Here is a 21807-nt window from a genome sequence, read left to right on the forward strand (position 1 = left end):
CGGTCTCGAACCCGCAGTCTCAGGCAATCCACTCACCTCAGCCTCCCAAGGCGCGGGATTACAGGCTGAGCTACCGAGCCCGGCTGAGAACATAATTTCAGAGAAATTTTGTGTCAGGGACTTCTCAAAGGTCCTAAGTCACCCTCAGAATGTAGCAGGCGGTGTGGGGAAAGTGGGGGGGAGGCTCGCTCTGCATTCCTCCTCTGGGTTGACTCCATGCTAATGTTTCAGAAACACTAAGGGAACACATGGCTTCCTGTTTCTAAATTACATCAACAGTAGACAAACGGTAAACAAATGGTGATGAATCATAAATAACTTTCCCATCTCATTTGAGGGAAAAGCAGTGCTTATCTCTTCACATACATGTTAAACCTTCAGTTGCCAACACTTAGTTTGTATCCCCAGAGATTTCCTTCCCATGCCTATCACCCTACTCCTAACTGAAGACCAGACAGGCAGGAATTTAGATCAATATTCAGAAATGGTCATCCACATTACAAAAGAACAAATGATAAACTCATTGTACCATAAATTTCAGCCAGTGACATAAAGACAGTAGAAAAGAAAAACAATTGGAAATCTCACATTTGAAAGGAAGAAGTAAAACTGTCTTTTAGCAGCTGATAAGATCATGTACATAAAAACTCCTAACAAATCTACAATAAGGCTACTACAACAAATAATTGAGCCAGGTTGCAGGATATAGAGTCAAGTTTCTACATGTTAGCAACAAATATTAAACACTAAAATTAAACAACATAATTTGCAACAGTATAAAAAAAGAAATACTTAGAGATAAATCTATCAAGATATCTGTAAGACCTCTACATTGAACACTATAAAACAGTCCTGAGAGCTTTAAGAAGATGCAAATAAACGAAAAGATACCATATCCATGGGTTGGAAAATTCAATACTATTATCAATTCTCCCCAAATTTACCTATAGATTCAAAGTAATACCAATATATATTCCAGAACATAGTTTATGGAATTATAAATTGGCTCTAAAATTTATATGGAGATGCAAAGGATTTAGCATAGCCAAAACAATTTTAGAAAAAGAAAATGAAACTGAAGAATTTATACTACCTGACTTCATGATAAAAGCTCTAGCAATCAAGTATTAGCATAAGGACATAAGATCAATGGAGTGGAAGAGAGGCTTCAGAAACAGACCCACACGTACACTATTATCAATTGACCTGACAAAGCTGCCAAAAAAATTCAATGAACCAAGGACAGTCCTGAAAAGTACTAACTTGAAAATGGTGCTGAAACAACTGAATATCCATACAGAAAATAAAATAAACCTTAAACCTTAAGTCAAACCATGCCATAAAATTAACTTAAAATGGGCCACAAACCTAAATATAACCGTTAAGCCCATAAAACTTCTATAAGGAAACATTAAAAAAAAAATTACCTTAGAATAGACAAACATTTCTAAGAAGACAAAAGTATGAACTAAAAAGAAATATATAAATTGAAATTCATTAAAATTTAAGAAATATCTGCTTGAATGACAGTTAAGAAAATATAAAAAAAGAAACCACAAACTCAGAGATGATATTCACAACATGTATATTTTCCAAAGTACTTGATCCAGAATATATAGAGTTCTCTTAACTCACTCATAATAGGAAAACTTAATTTAGAAAATGGCCAAAGATTTACACACACATTTTACAAAAGATATGTAAATAGCCAGTATACAAGGACGGAGATCTCATGCTGTTGTAGAATGCAAAATGGAACATTTTGGAAAACACTTTGGCAGTTTCTTATAAACTTATTTTTTTGGTTTATTTATTTATTTATTTTTTATTTAAAGAGATGAGGTCTCACTATGTTGCCCAGGCTGGTCTTCAACTCCTGGGCTCAGTAATCTCCTGCCTTGGCCTCCCAAAAAGCTGGGATTACAGGCATGAGCCACCATGCCCAGCCTTCACAAAGTTAAACATATACTAAACACTAGGGATTTACCCAATAAAAATAAAGCCACATATCTACACAAAGATTTGTACAAAAACGTTTATATCAGCATTACTCACTACAGTCTCAAACCAGAAACAACCCAAATTTCCACTAACAGTGGAATAACAAATTACTACACAGACACACACTGGAGTACAGTGCTACTCAGCAATAAAATGGAGAGAACCACTGGGAAAAAAAATGCAATAACATGGACAAATCTCAAAAACATTGTGGTGGGTCAAATAACCCAGACAAAAACTTGTACATTCTATGATTCCATTTATATAAAACTCTAGAACACATAAAACTAAACTCCAATGACAAGAAGAACATTAGCAGTTACCAGGGGTCTGAGTTCAAGGGAGCAGGGGAGGCACGAGGTAGATTCTGAGGCAAGATGAATGTTCTATCTATCTATATTTGGTAAAACCAATCTGTATACTCAATAAAGTTGGTTTAAAAATTATCCTCACCATGCGTTCAGTGAAATGGGACACAGTATGCTTAAAAGAAGGCAGCTGATGTCAGAGACCAAGTTATAAATATTTATAAGAACATATAAGCAATTTAGGACTAAAATAGGGGCTAGAGAGGGTTCCATCATACCTTTGGTGCTATGAAGATAAATTACTTTGGGGAAAAAGGACTGGAATATCTTTAAAAAATTTATTCTGCCGGGCTCGGTGGCTCAGCCTATAATCCCGCGCCTTTGGGAGGCTGAGGTGAGCGGAATGCCTGAGCCCGTGGGTTCGAGACCCGCCTGGGCAGCAAGACCTCATCTCTACAATAAATCAAAAAATCAGCCGGGCGTGGTAGCGCATGCTTGTAATTCCGGCTACTCGGAAGGCTGAGGCGGAAGGATCACCGGAGCCCAGCAGGTCGAGGCTGTGGTGGCCGGGAGCGGCCACTGCACTCCAGTATGGGCGACTGAGTGAGACTCCAACTCAAAAAAAATTTTTTTTTCTACAGAAAGTTAAAAAGTTGATTACATAGAAAAACTGATTATGGTGTATTTTTAACAAACTCTTAAAAGAGGAGCTTTTGGGGTGTATTTCCTTTCTAATTATAAGAGGCAGACAAAGCTGCACCAGAATCCAACCTGACTGGCTCCTTGAGGATGAGTTCTCTGAACAATGCCTTTAAAATTTAGCCAAAACCCACTTCCTAACTTCATCTTGCCTAACTTCTCTTCAAGTCAGTCTATTCACTGCACTTGTTATGACTTGCATGCTCTTACATGCAGAGATCCAGTGTGAAATGGCCCCAGATACAGTATGGTCTTATCTGGAAACAGTTTTACTTTTTAGTCTGAGTCACATTTTAGTAAACTTAACTCAATCTAGGTACTTAAGTTTAGGTACTACAGTCCCAAGAATTCAAGGCTGGCAAACAAGTTTCTAAAAAGTAAAAACAGTAATAATTATGGGTTTTCATCTCAAATAACACCTTGTAACATACCTCCAGGAGCATCATCTGACAATGAGGCAAATTCTATTACTTTAGCAAGGTTCCTGAGTTCTAATATAAGTTCCAGATCTCCCTATTTATAAAAAAGTACAAACTTGAAAACTGTGCTAGCAACATATGCATTGCTTATATATTTTTTAAAATTTTCATTTCCCGACAACTGTTATAACATTTACACTACACATGAATATATGAAACTTGGAGAGGTTACACACCTTGCCCGAACTCCCACATGAAGGTTGTGATGCAAAGCCAGGTTATTTAAACTCCACAGTCCATGACCTTAAGTACATGCTGTAATGCCTCCCAAGGAGAACACAGTCTCTCTGAGAGGCACTACATAACGTTGAGAGAAGAGTGACAGTATAATTTCTTAAAGTTCCATTTACCTTCAAGGGACGCAGAGCACCACAAAATTTTGTCCACCAGCTGTTTTCAATGAATTCTAAATGCCTCTCTCTTTTCCTAAGTGTTCTTAGTCTTTCTTCAAGTTGTTTCAAAGCGCGCTTATCCCTTCCTGGCAAAGGTCGGCCATCTTTGCTCTGCAAATAACAGAACAAAATAAAAGTTTTTTACCATCAGCATTTTAATAAAGGACCCACCAGATATAGCAGATCAGTCAACAGAAATTTTTTAGGTTGAACACTCCTTTAGGCAAACTGAGAAACTACAAAAACCCTGACAATGGTGCTATGGCAGTAAATACAGCTTACCAGGGTCAACACTGAAACACAGCAGCGTGTACAGTTCACTGTGTAAACTGATGTTTCTTAGCCTGATTAAATGCCAGCAGAGGGATGCCACACAAGTTCAGGCAACATGCAGAGGTTTCTGTAACAACTGCTAAGATGGGCACTTCTCTGTTTTCCAAGCACGTTCACAAGTGAGTCATGCTTTCCTTGGCCAACCTATCCAACCATCTCCAGCTGTGTTTATGTGGTATTTTCTGTAACCATGAGCAGCACCTTTCTCCTGATGTCTCAAAGACACACTTCCCCATGTGAACCCCTTTGCCTCTAAGTGTCTTCAACTGGGTACAATTATAAGACTCCTAAATACAAAATAGGTAAAATGTAAATGTGCTTGCTTTTGCTGGAAGAAACAAGAAAAGTATCTACCCAGGACTACATTTTAAAAATGCAAAGGCATTAGGTGTTAGAATGTCTCCACTATTCCTATCAAGGTTTAAGTGGGTTCTTAGCAAATACACGGCCCACTTCTCCAGCATAACCTAGTGCAGCCTTGAGGTGAAATCACAGCTACAAGGAAGAGATGTCAACAACTATGCTATCTCTTCACACGTTTGCATCACCATGCCCTTCTGGAACCAGCTGTCCTCCTCCGTCTTATCACTCATCAGACTTTACCATGCATGAAAATTGCCTGAAAAGTGTGTTAAACACAGATTTCCAGGTCCTGCCCCCAGAGAATATGATTTAGTAGGTCTCAAGTGGGGCCTAGAATTTACATTTCAACCAAATTTCCAGGAGATGCTGGTGCTACTAGCCCAGAAAGCACACTTCCATACACTGAACTGTATTATCCTCTTCATTCCTTTAAGGCAAGTGCATTGGGTGGTATTCTCACACTAGACTCCAGAAAAAGAAACTTACAGAACATATTTTCTGAAGGTCAGAGGAATAAAATGAACACTTCCTTATGGAAGACAGATCCAGGCACTGATACTTCAAGACTGTGGTATGAGAAGGGTTCAGCACTTTCTATCTCAACCATAATCGTTTTTCTCAAAATTGTCATTATCATATCAAAAGGATACCCACAACCCAGTAATTTTGTTTCAATACTGGCTTATGCTATTTCAGAAAAAGAAATTAGTAAACTAATGTCAGGATCCACTTTGAATAAACCCAAGTTATCTGCCTATTTGGTGACTGCCACAGTGGAATGAGGGGTGATGTCTGTTCTGCAGGCCAAGTGACTATACCAATATAATGTTCGTCAGAGAAATGAATACTAAGAGGGAAACTCAACCATTTATCTCATTTGAGAGAAAAAATGCAGTTTCTAAAGGTTAAAATGTATCTAAGGGATTTAACAAACTTCGTATTTAAAAAAAGGAAACATGAAAGCTTCCCTTCAGTCCCCAGTGACCACAGTACCACTGCCTTTTCCTATGGCTAGATGTTAAATAGACCAATATCCTACAAATGTTCTAGGTATTTACATACCCACACCCACAGATGTACATATATACAAATATGCTTTTTTTTTAAAAGAAAACAACTAGCATTTCTTGACCGTCTTTCTTGTGCATAAAACTGGTTTTCTCTTGTTATATTTATTCTCCTTAAATCTTCAGAATAACCCTTTGAGGCAGGTAACGATATTACACTCATGTATTAAATGAGAAAACTAAGGTCCACAGATGTTATGTGCATAATCAGCAGAGCCAGAATTTGAACTAAGTCTGATTTTACAATTTCTATTCTTCAAGCTATATAAACCTACCTCATTCCTTTTCATCACTGCACAGCACACTATATACCATGGTGCCTTAATTTAGCAAGCACCGTATATTTGAACATTCTGATGGTTTCCTTTTCCTATTTTTGGCAAGAGCCAATGATATTACTGACACGGTGTCATAAATACCCGTACACTCCTGGGTACAATGTGTCCAAATGATCCAGCAGGGTGGATTCCAAGAGGTGAATGGTTGAACTAAACTTTAATTATTGAAAGGTATGTGTGTGTGTACAAGCCCACGTCACAACATTCCACTTTCTTTAAAGGTTGTATATCTCATATTCGCACAAATGGTAGACCTAGCCCCCCAATTCTCATCAACACCTGACATGAAAAAAAATATAAAGGAGTTCCAATGGATTAAAGAAAGTATTAAATTGTTATAATTTTCACATCTCCAACTCAAGGTTACCAATAGTCTTGGTTTTAGCATGGAAAGTCTTGTGTTCTGGAAAATTCCTCAGGTCCCAGGAATTTTGAGATGCTTGGTGAACCTACTGATCACCAATTAGCTGAAGTGCTATTTCATGTTTTTCCTTTAGTTTCCCTTCACAGAACTACCTCATTGGGTCCTTTGTTCCTTATTTCTGAGTGTTGCTTGTCTTTATTCTTACTGATTTGAAGATGTTCTTTATGTATCAACCATGCTGCAGATTTTCTCCGACATTATTGTTCATTTTTAACTTTCTTTTTGGTGTCCTTTTTTTTTGGTACATAAATTTGAGGACATAAAAATCTAAAACTCACCAAACTTCTTAATTAGCACCTGGATTTTGTGTATTGTTTAGAAAGGTCTTATCTATAACAAAATAAAATTTTACTCTTACTTCCTGCTAATGTCATATAAACTTTGTATTTGGTTTGAATTCAGAATTCATTTTTATAAAGTATGAGTTTTTATGCAAATTTTGTTTTTGTCTTTTATAAACTGTATTGAATCTATACCAAAACTTGTAGAAAACTGCCATCTCTACAATATTGAATCTTCCCAATTAAGCTCTGATGGTATTCTCAATTCATTTCAGTCTTCTATTAAGTATTTCAGTAAATTTTATAATTTCCACCAGGAAGATCCTCATATTTCTTATTACTTTATAGTTTGTGGCCATTGTGAATGTTATCATTTCCTATTACATCCTCCAACTGGTTAATTATTTTTATAACTATGTATAGGCATTTTGAGAAACTTTGATTAGTTCAACTAGCTTTGCCAGTTGATTCTTTTAGATTAACTTGGTAGATGATAACTGCAAATAACAAAAGTTATTTTCCTTTGTCCTCTCTTCCCTCAATGCTTACCTATGTCAATGATACTGACATCCCTGTCCTACATTTGGCTCTAATTGAGATGTTTCTACTCTTTCACTATTAAGTATAATGTTTATTAGAGGTTTTGTCTGTTCAGTATTCTCTTCTCTTCTAATCAGACAAGACTTTTTAAAAAATATATAGCTACAAATAGACTTTTGCCAAATACTCAATATATTAAACTACTTCAACATATTTTCTAATGTACTATGCTTGCACTTCTGAGATAAATCTAACCTAATAATTATGAAGCATTCTTTTACTACGCACAGATTTTGAATTGGTAATATTTCTATTTATATTAAAATATTTACCTTTACTTTCATAAGAAAGATAGTATATGTTTTTCTTTTTGTGTAAAATTATGGTGGTTTATCAGAATTATGTTAGCTTAGTGGAATATATCATACACAGAATACCTTGGAACTACGTATTAAAGATACAAGGTCTGGCTCATCCATAAGTAGAACTTTTTTTTTTAAGTGTTAGAACAATGACACTCAAATTGCCAGTGTCCTACATTATACAGAAGACACATTTTTAAACATACAGGCATGGTTCTTGAAGGATATGCTGCAAAAAATTCAAACATTGTAAACAATTATGGGTTTGCCAATATCTAAATAACATCAGAAAGTAGCTCAAAGATAAAATAATTTTATGTTTCCCAATTACAATAATGCACCAGCTCACTCTGGATTTAATGGTCTGAATGTGCTGCTCCACTTCTTCAATGTCCTCAGTGTTTTCTAAACGTTCATAAGCAGCACTCCTTGTGCCTTTGATCAGATTTAAAGGTAATGCAGACATGCCATAGGCCTACAAGAAGCACAATTGGAATATGTTTTAGTACTACTATTTTAAACGTCATACATAATTTTTAGTCTAAAAATGACCTTTGAAGTAATAACTTAAAAGTCAGTAGTTGTGAAGGCATACAATTATTGAATAACATGGAATACGGAGTGAAACATATAAAACATATGTCTTATAATGCTCCTATTTATTTCATATTTACATTCAAACAGTTACATTTATAACACTAACTATTCCTCAAAGACAAGTCGAAAATACAATGAAAAGACATATAATACTTTATCAAAGTAATAAATTATGACTTTAGGCTAATTAAGATAGTATAAATCAGTAAAAACAATTTATAAAATTATTTTCTATGAAAAAAAGACATTTTATCCAACCATATATAGTAAGTACAGGTTGAGTATCCCTCATTTGAAATGCCTGGGACCAGATGTGTCTTGGATTTCAGATTTTTTTCAGTTTTTGCATTATCAAGCATCCCTAATCTGAAATTCTAAAATCTAAATGCCAATAAGCATTTCCTTTGGGCTCAAAGTTTTGAATTATGGAGCAGTCTATATTTTGGATCTTTGGATTAGAGATACTCAAACTGTAGAGGAATATCCCTCTATTTAACTCAATTCTTATCAAATGGATACTTGTAAAATGTATACCTTGGTAAAAAGTAAAATATATATATAATTGAGTATAAACTTTATATTAAAAATATAATCCTCAAAACATTGAAATATGTAAAAATTAAAGTCCTAGGAACCAAAGTACCTCATAGTTCCTTTAACCTTTCCTTATAGGCCTCTCCCATTATCATTTTGACTTATTTGATTACTCTAATATTTCCAAAGCCTTTAAACATTATTGATAAAAAAAATAACATAATAATTCAATACTCTAATAAACATATAATATCATATAAGGATTATTTACCAATTCTGCATACTCACATATTATTTTAACAGTTCAGTACCCATGTTGCTTTTTACAATCAAACACCAAGGCATTATTTTGCTAAACCCAATTTATTCCCAAGTATGAATCCCTGACCTCCCAAACCACTCCCAAACTAGGCCTATTTTACCTCAATGCCTGTGATTCTCTGTCGGAGGGATTAGGGTTCTTTCTGTACTAACTTCAGTACTCAATACCATTTCTGAAGTAATCTTCTCATCTCGTCAATACTGACAACATTGCCCTTACTTAGACTGCACTGCCAAACACAAGGTCCCCTAAATATTCCCAACTGGTCTGCAGGTCTCATTTTCTATAAAGCCATTCTTCCACACTGTCTCCACAGTGATCCCATGCTAACATCCAAGTCAAGTTATGCCATTCCTCTAATTAATATGCTTTAAGATCCTCCAGGACTAGTAAGTATATTTTTCAAAGATTCTAGTATGAGTTCCTAGGATTCTGGAAAGGTGCTTCTAGGGCCACTACAGAAGATAAGAAGGCAGCTAGCCTTCAGGGACATGATGCTACTTTACCCAAGAAATTCTACTTACTCACCTTTTTAAAAAATATATCAGAACTTCATATAAGATTGTTTTAAGAAGTTGTGTTACTATTTTTCCAATGAAAGGCAGAATCATTGGTCTTGTGAACAGACTCCAGTTAATGTAATCCTGCACATAAATTCCTTCATGAGCTCAACCCTACCAACTTGCTAACTGCATCTCACACCTCTGAACTGTTCACAGTTCATGAGGATTTTATACTACTTCAGGCTCTGTCCAGCAAGCACACTTCAATACATGCAGCCCCTCATCTAGAATGTCTACCTTCTCACCCTACTTCAGGTCTAATTATACTATGTCTGAGCAACCTTCCCTGACTTGTAAAGGTGCCTTGATTATAATTCAGTTACAACACCTAACAATACATATTAACATTCCTGGTGTGCACATTTGTTTTATCATTACATCTGCCAACCTTGGCCAAACAGACTAGTAACAAATACCAGGCTATTTGGCATGTAACTACTAGGTCTCAATTCTTTTTCTTTCTACCTTTATTTCAAGTACAAACATTTATTAAATTAATAAAATAATTTATCTAAGAATATTTAACCAAAAATCTTTTTAAAAGAGAGAGCTCTTAATTCACACAAAGTTATTTCCTTACATGGAATTGACGTATTTATTAGAAAAGCTGAACTGAATTCCTAAATAGCTTAATGTAAAATATTTTAGAAAATAAAAATACTTAAGAATAAAAATATTCTTGGTAACAACTTATGGCAATATGGGACAAAAATACATCATTATTTTTGAATTTTTAATTGTTGGAAGACAGCAAATAGAAGAAAGTAGCCATATTCAGATACTAAGCTTTCAGCTTGTTTTTGGATTGCAGTTTCAATTACTTATCAGGAAACAACTATAATATTTAGATTATAAGCATCATATAACCTTATGTAAAGCAACGTTTAGAGACTTTAAACAACAATCTTTTGAATTTAATCTTAGACTTTTTCTGGGGGAAAAAAATGTACAAAAGATTGTCTGGTCAGAAACAAAACTTTTATTGCTTACTACTGCCCTCTAGTGAATTTCCAAAAAAAATCAAGAAGGCTAAGGAGATCCTATAGCTTAAAATGCTTCTGTTTGGCCATAGCTGCCTCCGATTTTATTTGTTTTGACTTCCAAGAATAAATCACCAGCTCTATTTTAAAACTAAGATGTTTTAAAGCAATATATACAAGTTACATTCCAAATGCCTTCTTGCACTGCTCAGTTTATGGAGCTTGTAGAGAAAAGCCTCTCCTTTACCTAGAGATGGTTTCCAACACATGAATCTTGGATTACCGCAAAGGGTAAACACCAAGCACTACCTGTAGACTGAATCAATCTCTCTCACATATTTGTAAAACCTATTATTCAGGACATACCTGTTGCTATGAATAATGAAACAATGCAAGTACTCAAGACATCCCTTTTAAGCATTCACTGATTTTAAGACATACATTTTCTTACATTTAACATCAGTGAAATTTGGGTGCATCTTGAAATTGAAGGCATCTTATAATCACTGGCTAGGCAGAAGTCATGAGTTTGGTCAAAGCTGGTCACATTATATAGTATTCAGTTAAGCTATATGTACTCTTGGTACAACCACTGAGTTTAATTACCAGTTATGTCTTATAAGACAGTATTGTGATTTGACATCCGAACAAGAAGTTAATATAGAAGTACGGAGAAAAAAACAGTAAGCAAACATTCATGACAACAATGAGCACAATGCTAATTTTCTTGCAAAGCAACAGTCAAGTACTTCATGAGCTTAAGAAAGGGAGATACCAAGAGAGGAGCTATTTTGCACTTTTCTTCTTAGGTAGATGCAACTGGATTGCCTTTCACACAGCAAGACAAGAAACCACAGCAAAGCAACTTAAATTTACAGAATGGGTGTTTTAGCAGCTTCAAAGAAAATCTCAGTGATAAGAGCAGAACACTCAAGAAAAGCTACACCAACGCTCTTGATAGCATGAAAGACAATACACTTTTTTGGTTCCCACATATAAGTGAGAATACGTGATACTGTCTTTCGTGCCTAGCTTATTTCCCTGAACATGACTAAGGTAGAGAGCAGACTGGGGAAGGAGAAGGAGTGAAGAGAGACCAATTAATGGTATAAAATATATTTAAACAGAAGCAATAAGACTTATGTTCAACAAGTCAGCAGGGTGACTACAATTAACAATAGCCAACTGCACATTTTGAAACAATTATAAGACAGTAATTTGAATGTTCCCCACATAAAGATATATGTCTAAAGGGATGAATATCTCAATTACCCTGATTTGATCAACACATACGAATGTATGTGAATATCATGTGCACCCTGAAAATTGTGTACATCTATTATGTATCAATAAAAATAAAAGACAACACTGATAATCCTTGTCTCACAAAGGTCCAATTTGGGATTTTTCAACTTTATGATGGTATGAAACCATTCTGTTTTTCACTTTCAATACAGTGTTCAATAAATCACATGAGATATTCAAAGCTTTATTATAAAGCAGGTTTTGTGCTAGATGATGTTGACCAACTGTAGCTAATTTAAATGTCCTGAGCACATTCAAGGTAGGCTAGGCTAAATTAGGATGTTCAGTAAATTAGGCATATTAAATGCATTTTCAACTTACAATATTTTCAACTTATAATGAGTTTACTGGGATGTAACCCCATTGTAAATCAAAGAGCATCTGTATTCTATAGTATGGACATCAATAATCAATTCAAAAAGTGATCCAGAATTCTCACACTCCAAATGTGAAATTTTATGAATGCCTTTCCAATTTATTTCATTCATATTTTCCTTGTCACATGTGTAAAAGAGTGATGTGACTTTATTTAAAAAGCCAAGAAATTTTGCTTACTAAATATAAAACAAAAATTATAAACGATTAAGGAAGCACCGTCAGAGATTTTTTTTCCTTATAGTGGTACATAAAATAACAGTGCCTCGTACAATCTGTGGCATATACTCAAGAAATATGGCATCACACAGAAGGTTGAGAAATTTGACTTTTAAAGAGGATTTCTGTCTCAAAATATTATTGATAAGCAATTATTTAGTTCATAAGGTGGTATACTATGGATTGAATGTTTGTGTCCTCCTAAAATTCCTGTGCTGAAGCCTAGCCCCCAGTGTGATGGTATTTGTAGGCAGAGCCTTTGGAAGGCAATTGAGTCATGAAGGTGGATCCCTTATGAATCAGATGAGTACCCTTATAAGAAGAGACACCAGAGAGCCTGCTTCCTTCCTCTCTCTGCTCTCTATCATGTGAGAGGCAATGAGAAGACAGCCAATGGCAAACCAAGGCAAACACTCCATGACCAGGGCTCAGCTGCACAAGGAAGCGGGTCCTCACCAGACACCCAAGTTGCTGACTCCAGAACTGTGAGAAATAAATGTTTGTTGTGTGAGCCACCTGGTGTATGGTATATTTGTTATAGCAACCTGAACTAAGACATGGGACAAAGCAACTTTTGATAGGTACAAGAAAAATATATTAACTGTTTTATGCTTGTATTTTAATCCTTAATTTTCTTTAATCTATTTGTATGTATTTTATATTCAATGTACATAGATTATCATAGTAATATGAAAGTATATATTTAGAATTCATAAACATTCTAGAGGACAAATGTAAAGCCTTGCTGAAGTTCAAGGGTACACGGTGCAGCCATCTCTACCTCTATAGCATGCCACAGGTCCACACAAGACATTCTGTGAAGAACATTATTCATCATTTCCCCACTTGGTGGCACCAAAAAATTAAAATAGTCCACATAGATAGTTGTGCCCATAGGTTTCATTTTTAAATTTAAAAAGTATCAGATTCCCTTGCAAAGTAAGCTTAAAACAATAGGCAAGATCATTTGTAGTTTGATATTTTTCTTCTAAAACTGAGTGTCAAATATTTTGGCACTTGTTGAGACATGATATGGTAGTCAGAATCTTAGTAAAAATTAAATAATCAACTAATTTCAAAAATAAACAATCATACGTATCTAAGAAATTCACATCTGACTGTCACATAAAATACAAAAACTTCTCTAGTCTCAATGCAAAAAATTAGTTATAATTTCTGTAATAAACATGATTTTACATTTAATAATTAATTCTTTATATTTAGAGTCAAAGTGCTCTTGGTACTAATATCCCATTCTGGGCACTTTATTAAAATTAAACTCTTCTCCTTCTCACAATATGTTCTACACACTCTTTCATGTTACCATAGGAAAAGTCCAAGTCTTAAGCTTTTGCAAAAGAAGTTATGAGAAAGCTTTGTATCCCAACTGCAAGTAAATAGAATAATTATACTATTAATCACTGATCTATAATAAACCCACTTGTCTATATATAGTTGATTTTCAATGAATTTTTGTTAAAGTTAGAGTACTATTGGCCCATTTGACAGATGGGAAACTAGAAATCAGATATTAGATTGTACACACCAAGACTCACTGATGACTAGTGCTCAGTGGCATATATCTCATGAGCAGGGTTCAGCCATACATACCTCATGACCAGGGCTCAGTTGCATACACCTCATGACCAGGGTTCTACCACACACACCTCATGACCAGGGCTCAGCCACACACACCTCATGACTAGGGATCAACCACACACACATCATAACCAGGAATAAGTCACACATGCCTCATGACCAGGACTCACCTGCACACACCTCATGACCAGGGCTCAGCCTCACATAACTCATGACCAGGACTCAGTCACAAATACCTCATGGCCAATGCTCAGGCACACATACTTCATGACCAGGGATCAACTGCACACACCTCATGACCAGGGCTCAGCCACACATACCTCATGACCAGGGCTCAACTGCACACACCTCATGACCAGTGCTGAGTCACACACGCCACATGGTCAGGGCTCAACCGCGCACACTTCATGACCAGGGCTCAGTCGCACATGCCTCATGGCCAGGACTCAACCACACACGCCTCGTGACCAGGGCTCAGCCACACATACCTCATGACTAAGTATTAACTGCACACACCTCATGGCCAGGGCTCAGTCACACACACCCCATAGCCAAGGCTCAGCCACACACACCTCATGACCAGGGCTCAGTCATACATGCCTCATGACCAGGGATCAATTTCACACACCTCATGGCCAAGGATAAACTGTATACACCTCCTGACCAGGGTTCAACTGCACATACCTCATGACCAGGGCTCAGCAACACACATCTCATGGTCAGGTCCCAACCGCTTACATCTCATGGTCGAAGCTCAGTTGCACACACCTCATGGTCAGGGCTTAGCCACACATAACTCATGGCCAGGGCTCAGTCACACACACCTCCTGGCCGGGGCTCAATGGCACACACCACACTGAACCTTCAACAGGCTTTTGGCTAACCTATCCTCCCTTCCTCTATGCCCTGCAGGAATTAAATCTGAGCAAATCACGGATTGGTAGCAAAATGTCCTCTTACTGAGCTTTGAGCACACCTGTAGTGTTATTAAGCAGCATTATACATCTATCCTTGCTCTCCCACCCCAACTTACCACCATTCCACCATGACCACCTCTCTGACTTCCACAACTTGGGATATCCACATTCTCCCTGGTCACGATACAAATGCTGTTTACACTTGGTTTATTTTCAGTGAGAGAAGAAAGAGGCGGGAACTCATTTGAACCATATGAAACTGTGAATATTCAACTGTTTAAGCCAATAATGACTATTTTTGAGTGGTCAACAGATTCTGAGACTTGATAGATTAAGTAAATCCTCACAAACTTACTACTAAATTGTTACCCCACTTTACAGATAAAGAAATGCAGACAGTAAAGTCTGTCAAGGGACCCATGGCCTTGCAGGCCACACTTCAGCCTCTGCACCCAACTGTCAAAATGTTATTACTCATGCCATAAAGAAAACACTCTTAATCCTGGGAAGATGGGCCTCAGCACACTGTGACACTGGACTCACTCCCTGGCCTAGGCAGCCCCTCCTACCTGTGCAGCAACACCCCCAGGTGGTTCTGGCTCCTGGCCTCGATCTTGGGATAAGGTCTTTGGCTGTTTTATCAGTGCCCTTCAGCCCAGCCCTCTGGATAGTCATTCCTCACTGAACATTGTCAATAGGTTCTTGGCAACTATGACTTTAAGTGAAATGATATATGACAAAACCAATTTTCCCACAGGCTAATTGATCTAAACAAGAGTTAAGTTATTAGGGTATATTTCCAGTCATAAAAACTTCACCAACCTTCTAAATAAAGACCTAAATGTTTCCAATACTAAACAGTGAAATAAATGTAAGCTCTATATATATATTGAGAAGTCTTAATAAAAACAAGTAAGATAATTACCCAAGTTTTGGTGAACCAATGAGTGACAGCAGTCATGCTGGGGGCAGTTAAATCAAAGAAATGTCTGAAAAGTGAAAACTGTAAGGAACCTCCAGCACCACAAAGTTCAAACAGAAACCCTTACAAACATGCTGTGCTTATTGAACACCTTCGTATCTTGTTTACTGTTGTGCATTTGCCTTTTATATACTTGACAAATTTTCATTTTACAGTAATTTGTATTTATTCATTTTTCAACCTGTTTATTCTAGTTTAGAATCATGGGCAACTAGATCTCATCCTAGCAGCTGAGGACACACGATGGGAACTAGGCCCAGGACAGGACACCATCCCATGAATGGGCCTCTCACACACACACTTACACACATTCACTCCCGCTGGGACAACACAGACACATCAGTTCACCTAATGTGCACATCTCTGGGCTGTGGGAAGACATTGGAGCACAAAGACATGGGGAGAACCTACCAACTCTACACAGACAGTGGCCCTGGTCAGGACTTGATGTTTTTTTCTCATCAACATTATAACAAAACAACATTGAGCAAAACAACATTATCTGAAGACCTGCTGTTCTCTAGAATGGGAGTCCCCAACCCCCAGGCCATAGGCCACAGGCCAGTACCTGTCTGTGGCCTGTTAGAAGCCAGGTTGCACAGCAGGAGGTTAGCAGCAAGCAAGCTGAACTCCACCTCCTGTCAGATCAGTGGTGACATTAGATTCTCATAGGAGTGTGAAGCCTATTGTGAACTGTGCATGTGAGAAATCTAGTTTGTATAATCCTTATAAGCATCTAATGCCTAATGATTGAGGTGGAACTGAGGCAGTGATGTTAGTGCTGGGGAGTGGCTGCAAATACAAATTGGTCTTGACTACACATCTCCACCCCAGTTCACCTACCCTGGTCTGTGGAAAAATTGTCTTCCATAAAACCGATTCCTGATGCCAAAAAGGTTGGGACTGCAGCTCTAGAAAGTAAAGCTCTTCTAAGGCTACCTTAACTAATTCTGCATGATTATTATATTAGATTTATTTAAATGATAATTTTCTTTTTTTTTTTTTGAGTTGGAGTCTCACTCTGTTACCCAGACTTGAGGGCAATGGCATGCTCCCGGCCATTGCAGCCTCAACCTGCTGGGCTCCAGCGATCCTTCCACCTCAGCCTTCCAAGTAGCCAGAACTACAGACGCACGCTACCACGCCTGGCTAATTTTTTATTTATTGTAGAGACGAGGTCTCGCCAAGTTGCCTGGGTGAGTCTTGAACCCGTGGGCTCAGGCAATCCTCTCGCTTCGGCCTCCCAAAGTGCTGGGATTACAAGCGGAGCCACCGAGTCCGGCCTTAAATGATAACTTTCAAAGTTTCTACTGGAACAATCTAAAATGTTTGTTTAAAATATTTATCTTGACCATAATATAGTTCCTACTGAGCACTCCTTCCAATAATTTTAATAAGTTTACTCATTTTTCCACTTCCCCTCACCACCCTCATAGCTTATCTAATTCAGAGCCACCAGAGCAATACTGCCAAAATGTTTGTCAGATACCGTTATCTTTTCCATTTAAAACCTTCCCATAGCGTCTGATCACAATCAGAATGGAATTCAAAACCCTCACCACGGTCTGTAAGGCTCCACCTGCCAATGGCCTCTTGCCTCCCTTGCCTTGCCCCTTGTGAGCTGAGCTCTAGCCACAATGGCTCCGCCTATCGCTAGGACTGAACACCACATGTGTGCACACTTAGGGTGTATGCATGCACATGCCCCTCGTGGCTTGCTTCCCTCCATTCAGGTTTCTGTGTAGATGCTGGAGATGCTGCTCCTGCCTGGATGTAGTGTCAGCTTCCACTTGTCTATTCCTCACGCTGCCTTACCTTCCTTCACAGCTCCCATCCCTTGACCACCAAGGAGACAAGTCTCCATGCACCTTTCATTTCTGCAATTTTGCAGGGCAGGAACCAATGGCCCTTTGATTTCCTGTGCTGTCTTTTCAAAGACATTAGTACAGCCAACAGTCTTGGTAGATGCAGACGGCACTGTCCTCTGAAACAAAGGACAAGTGCTTGCCATCATGAGAGGCTTCTCTTGTAGTGCACTACTTTGTGCAGGCCTTATTTGCTTCTCTTCTCCAGGTTCTGTGGGAACCAGGAAGCCAGGGAACTAACATAAGAGAATACTGATCCTATGGGTAATAAAGTTATTTTCCCTGACACAGAAGTCTTACATTTTCAGCCACCATCTACAAAACCGGCAAGTAGCCAGTAGGGTAAAATTCCAGGCCCTTGGTAGCTCCTGATACTGACATACCTACTGGATTTCTTTTTCCTTTGCTCCTCCTAATTGTGTATTGACTGCTATATCCTCATTTCCCTACCATTTCAAAGCACTTTTACAAACACCATCATCTGACCTTCAAAAATCTCTGTGAGGCATTTTCTATTCCCAATTAACACTGACTCAGGACAGTTAAAAGACAAACCCAAGATCAGCATAACAAATCAATCACAGAATAGCAGTGAGAGTCCAGGCCTAATGCCCAATTTGTTCTTAATTTGTTGCTGTTTTTTAAAAAACTACTAACATGTTGTACATACATTCTATGAGACAGTAAGATAATCACCCACTAATATTAGATGGCAAATTCCTTATGTGATAACAAATAAAAATACAAAAATGGCAATGAATAATAAAAGTGAGTACCCAAATAAGCACTTGTGAGATATTAAAATGCATGTCTTTTAGGCATCTTTTATCAGACTTTATGGCACATGAATGACCATGTAACAAAACTAGATTCTGCTGTTACACTAGTAGCTCATTTCTTTATGTCTAAAGGAAGACATGTGGAGAAAAAAAAATCCAAAAATATTTCTTTTGTAACCGTATTTTCCATCTTTGCAAGAATTAAGAGGTCTTTAAATATAAAATTCATTAATCTGAAGGGTTCTAGGGTGATAATTATAAAGTTTCTTACACAACTCTCAGGGGTAGATAAGGAGAAACATTTACTACTGGCTTTTCTAATTGGAGAAAAGATTCTAAGAGCAGTGAGTATGTTTAGTCAGTCATTTATAATTCACATCTTACCTCTTAAAGAAAGGTAAAATAAAATAAAATAAAATAAAAGACACAGCAGTTTATATGGAATACTTGGTTTTACAATTCCTATATCCCCAAATAGGATAAATCTCCTGAATCAGTAACAGATATTGGTCTATGGTTCAGAGTTCTAACATGCTTATAAACCAGTATATCTGTTATAACATAATATATAACTACCTTCAAGGTTCACAAGCTATAAAACTTATTCTTAAATATTAAATTTCACAAACACAGAAAAAAGGATTGAGAATAATAATTAAAACTTTATCTTTCACTTAGGTTAAAAAAACTGAAGAAAAACTGAAGAAATAACTAAAATATTAAAAAGAAAAATAAAATTAAGTTCAACAGATTACTTAGGTTAAAAAATTGCTTTATTAGGCAATTCTTTAATTTTACTAAATTATCATTATTACACTCACTGTGTAAGTTATAGCTGCCAACATTCCAATCAAAGTCAGAGAACTAATAGAAAAGGACAATGCAGCTAAGCCATCTGTAAAGAAAGAAAAACTCTTAAAAATGTACAAATATGCACAATTCAAACATTTACATTCAGCAAGTCAGTATAAAATATAAGAAACTGAGCATCTTATATATTCCAAAGCCATAAAAACACATAAATACTCCCATGTCCTTGAAGTGCTCACTGCAAGTAGAAAAAAGAGTTTCAAAGGGCTTTCCACAAATTGACTTGCAAAAGATCTTTCAGGCTGGCTAAGGTTGTCTTTCCTCTACTTCTTAAAATTAAGAGGAAAATTACCGTCTATTTATTGGGCCTAAAAAGAGATCAGTAAAACATCAGATGCTCAAGACGTGATCAGAGCTTGTGCTTTCTCAGTGCAACCCTGAGAAATAGCCCTGCAGAGGCAAGGCTTCAAAGAGTTTATTTCCCTTTTTAACATGAAGGGACTAGCTTGACCACTTGGCAGAAAAAGAAAAGCAAACACAAATAGAAAATAGATTCAAACATAACATCAAAAAAGGGAAGACTAAGTGAACAATCTAGATTGAGAAAATTATTTTAAAAAAGGACAATGCATGAGGGATGAGGTGAAACTTTCACATAACTATATCAGATTATGTAACGACATATTTTGCAAACTGGAATATTCTTAAGTAGGAGCAATAATTTTTCCAGTTTGTATACAGGGCCAATCGGGCTTGTATTGATCTAGTTTAAATACAGGTCCTGTAGAACCAGATACAAAGTTTTGATTAATTTAATGTGTTAACATTAATCTTTTATGCATACTAATAAAATTATAATGATATATCTTCTTAAAATGCATGTTTCAGTTTTATATAATACATATAATTGAGAGCATATTATTAACAAATTCACAAATTATGCAAATTTTCAAGCCTTAATTTTTAAAAATATATTTTTTATCAAATCAAAGACATTTTGATGCTGTTACTTTCTTGATCTTACCAGAAGTATCAACAGATGTTCATACAACTAAAGTCTGGCATCTGGCTGATAATAATTTTAACGTACCATCACTTATACATCCCAAAAAGAGATAAGAATATGAAAAATTATGTATCTCAGAAATGATAAAGTATTATGCTAATATATTTAGCAAACCAGAAAGTTAACATTACTAATAGTCAAAATCATCTGAATAATTCAAAATTGATCAATATTACTTATTCCCATTTGAGTAAATGATTAATAAACATCATTTACTAAAGATACTAAAATTATCTTGATATGATAAGGTCTATGACCAGGCCACCTACATCTTTATGGTATAATAAATAGATCGTATTGATAAATGAGTTGTGGCCTATTCATGAAGTGCATTATTCTGCTGCAAGAAAAAAGAACTAACAGCTTATACAATGAATTTTAAAATATTATTTACTGAAAGACCCCAGACAAATACAAAAAAGAACCATAATAAATGGAATTAAATTTCATTTATGATATTCAGAAAAAGCAAAATAAATATATAGTGGGACCGCTGTTATCATTAACTGAACATGCATACTGAAAAAACTTCTGGAGTGACAGATGTATTCTATACTTTGACTACAATCAGTTACACTGATTGTATACATGTATGCACAAGAGCTATGTAGTCCACTATATGTAAAGTGTGTATCTGGAAAAGACTAAAAAGCCTTGATGTCTGAAAAGTGCAGGAAGGTGGGGAGAATGACAAGAATAAAAATTAAGAACAGCTGGGTGACTGTTATGGACTTAAAGGACACCTGATTTACAGTGGTAAGTGAAATGTACTCTAGAATATGGTGCTTAAGATCTAAGACAAAAGACTAAAGAGAATGAGATCACAAAAATCAGAATAATGTTACCTATTGAAACACTGATTCAAATTATACTATACTCAAATTATAAATTAATGTGTTACTCAAGAGACTTGAAAAAGTTAATTGCAAGAAAAGCAGCAATTTATTTCTTGGCAAGAGAATCAGGGTGCATAAAATCCTGAAAACTCAATGCCACTGGATGCCAGGCCTTGCTACCTTTATTCTTGCTGTAACAGCAAGATATTAAGGGACCACAATCTACAACAAAAAGTCCCAAGTGTAAAGCAAGAAAACTAAGAACTTGTACAGCAGACTCCAGGACTTAATTAAATCATGTAATACTGTATCTGAATTTTAAAAAAAAAGTGTTGATCAAAGAAGGCACAGTACCTATTAGAAAGAATATTTACAAAAGCAAGAAAGTCTTTCAGCAAAATGTTTATGCAAATAAGTACAAATAAAGTTACTATGTTTAAATGGATATGAAATTTTGTGTAATATGATGCA

The 21807-nt window shown here is 36.4% G+C and overlaps 1 protein-coding gene across 1 annotated transcript in view; it reads right to left on the minus strand.

Moving 5' to 3' along the window:
• The window catches only part of LMBRD1 (LMBR1 domain containing 1), a 113811-nt gene that overhangs the window by 39856 nt on the left and 52148 nt on the right, over positions 1-21807 (minus strand). Inside the window, exons 7-9 of the mRNA XM_008059001.2 lie at positions 19446-19519; positions 7937-8062; positions 3838-3990 (exon numbers count right to left, since the gene is read on the minus strand). Coding sequence (XP_008057192.1) covers positions 3838-3990; positions 7937-8062; positions 19446-19519 — 353 coding nt within the window. The remainder of the gene's footprint in view (positions 1-3837; positions 3991-7936; positions 8063-19445; positions 19520-21807) is intronic.

The sequence above is a fragment of the Carlito syrichta genome, unplaced genomic scaffold, assembly GCF_000164805.1.
Source record: "Carlito syrichta isolate Samal-C Ts95f unplaced genomic scaffold, Tarsius_syrichta-2.0.1 Scaffold303670, whole genome shotgun sequence".
NCBI classification, from domain to species: Eukaryota; Metazoa; Chordata; class Mammalia; order Primates; family Tarsiidae; genus Carlito; species Carlito syrichta.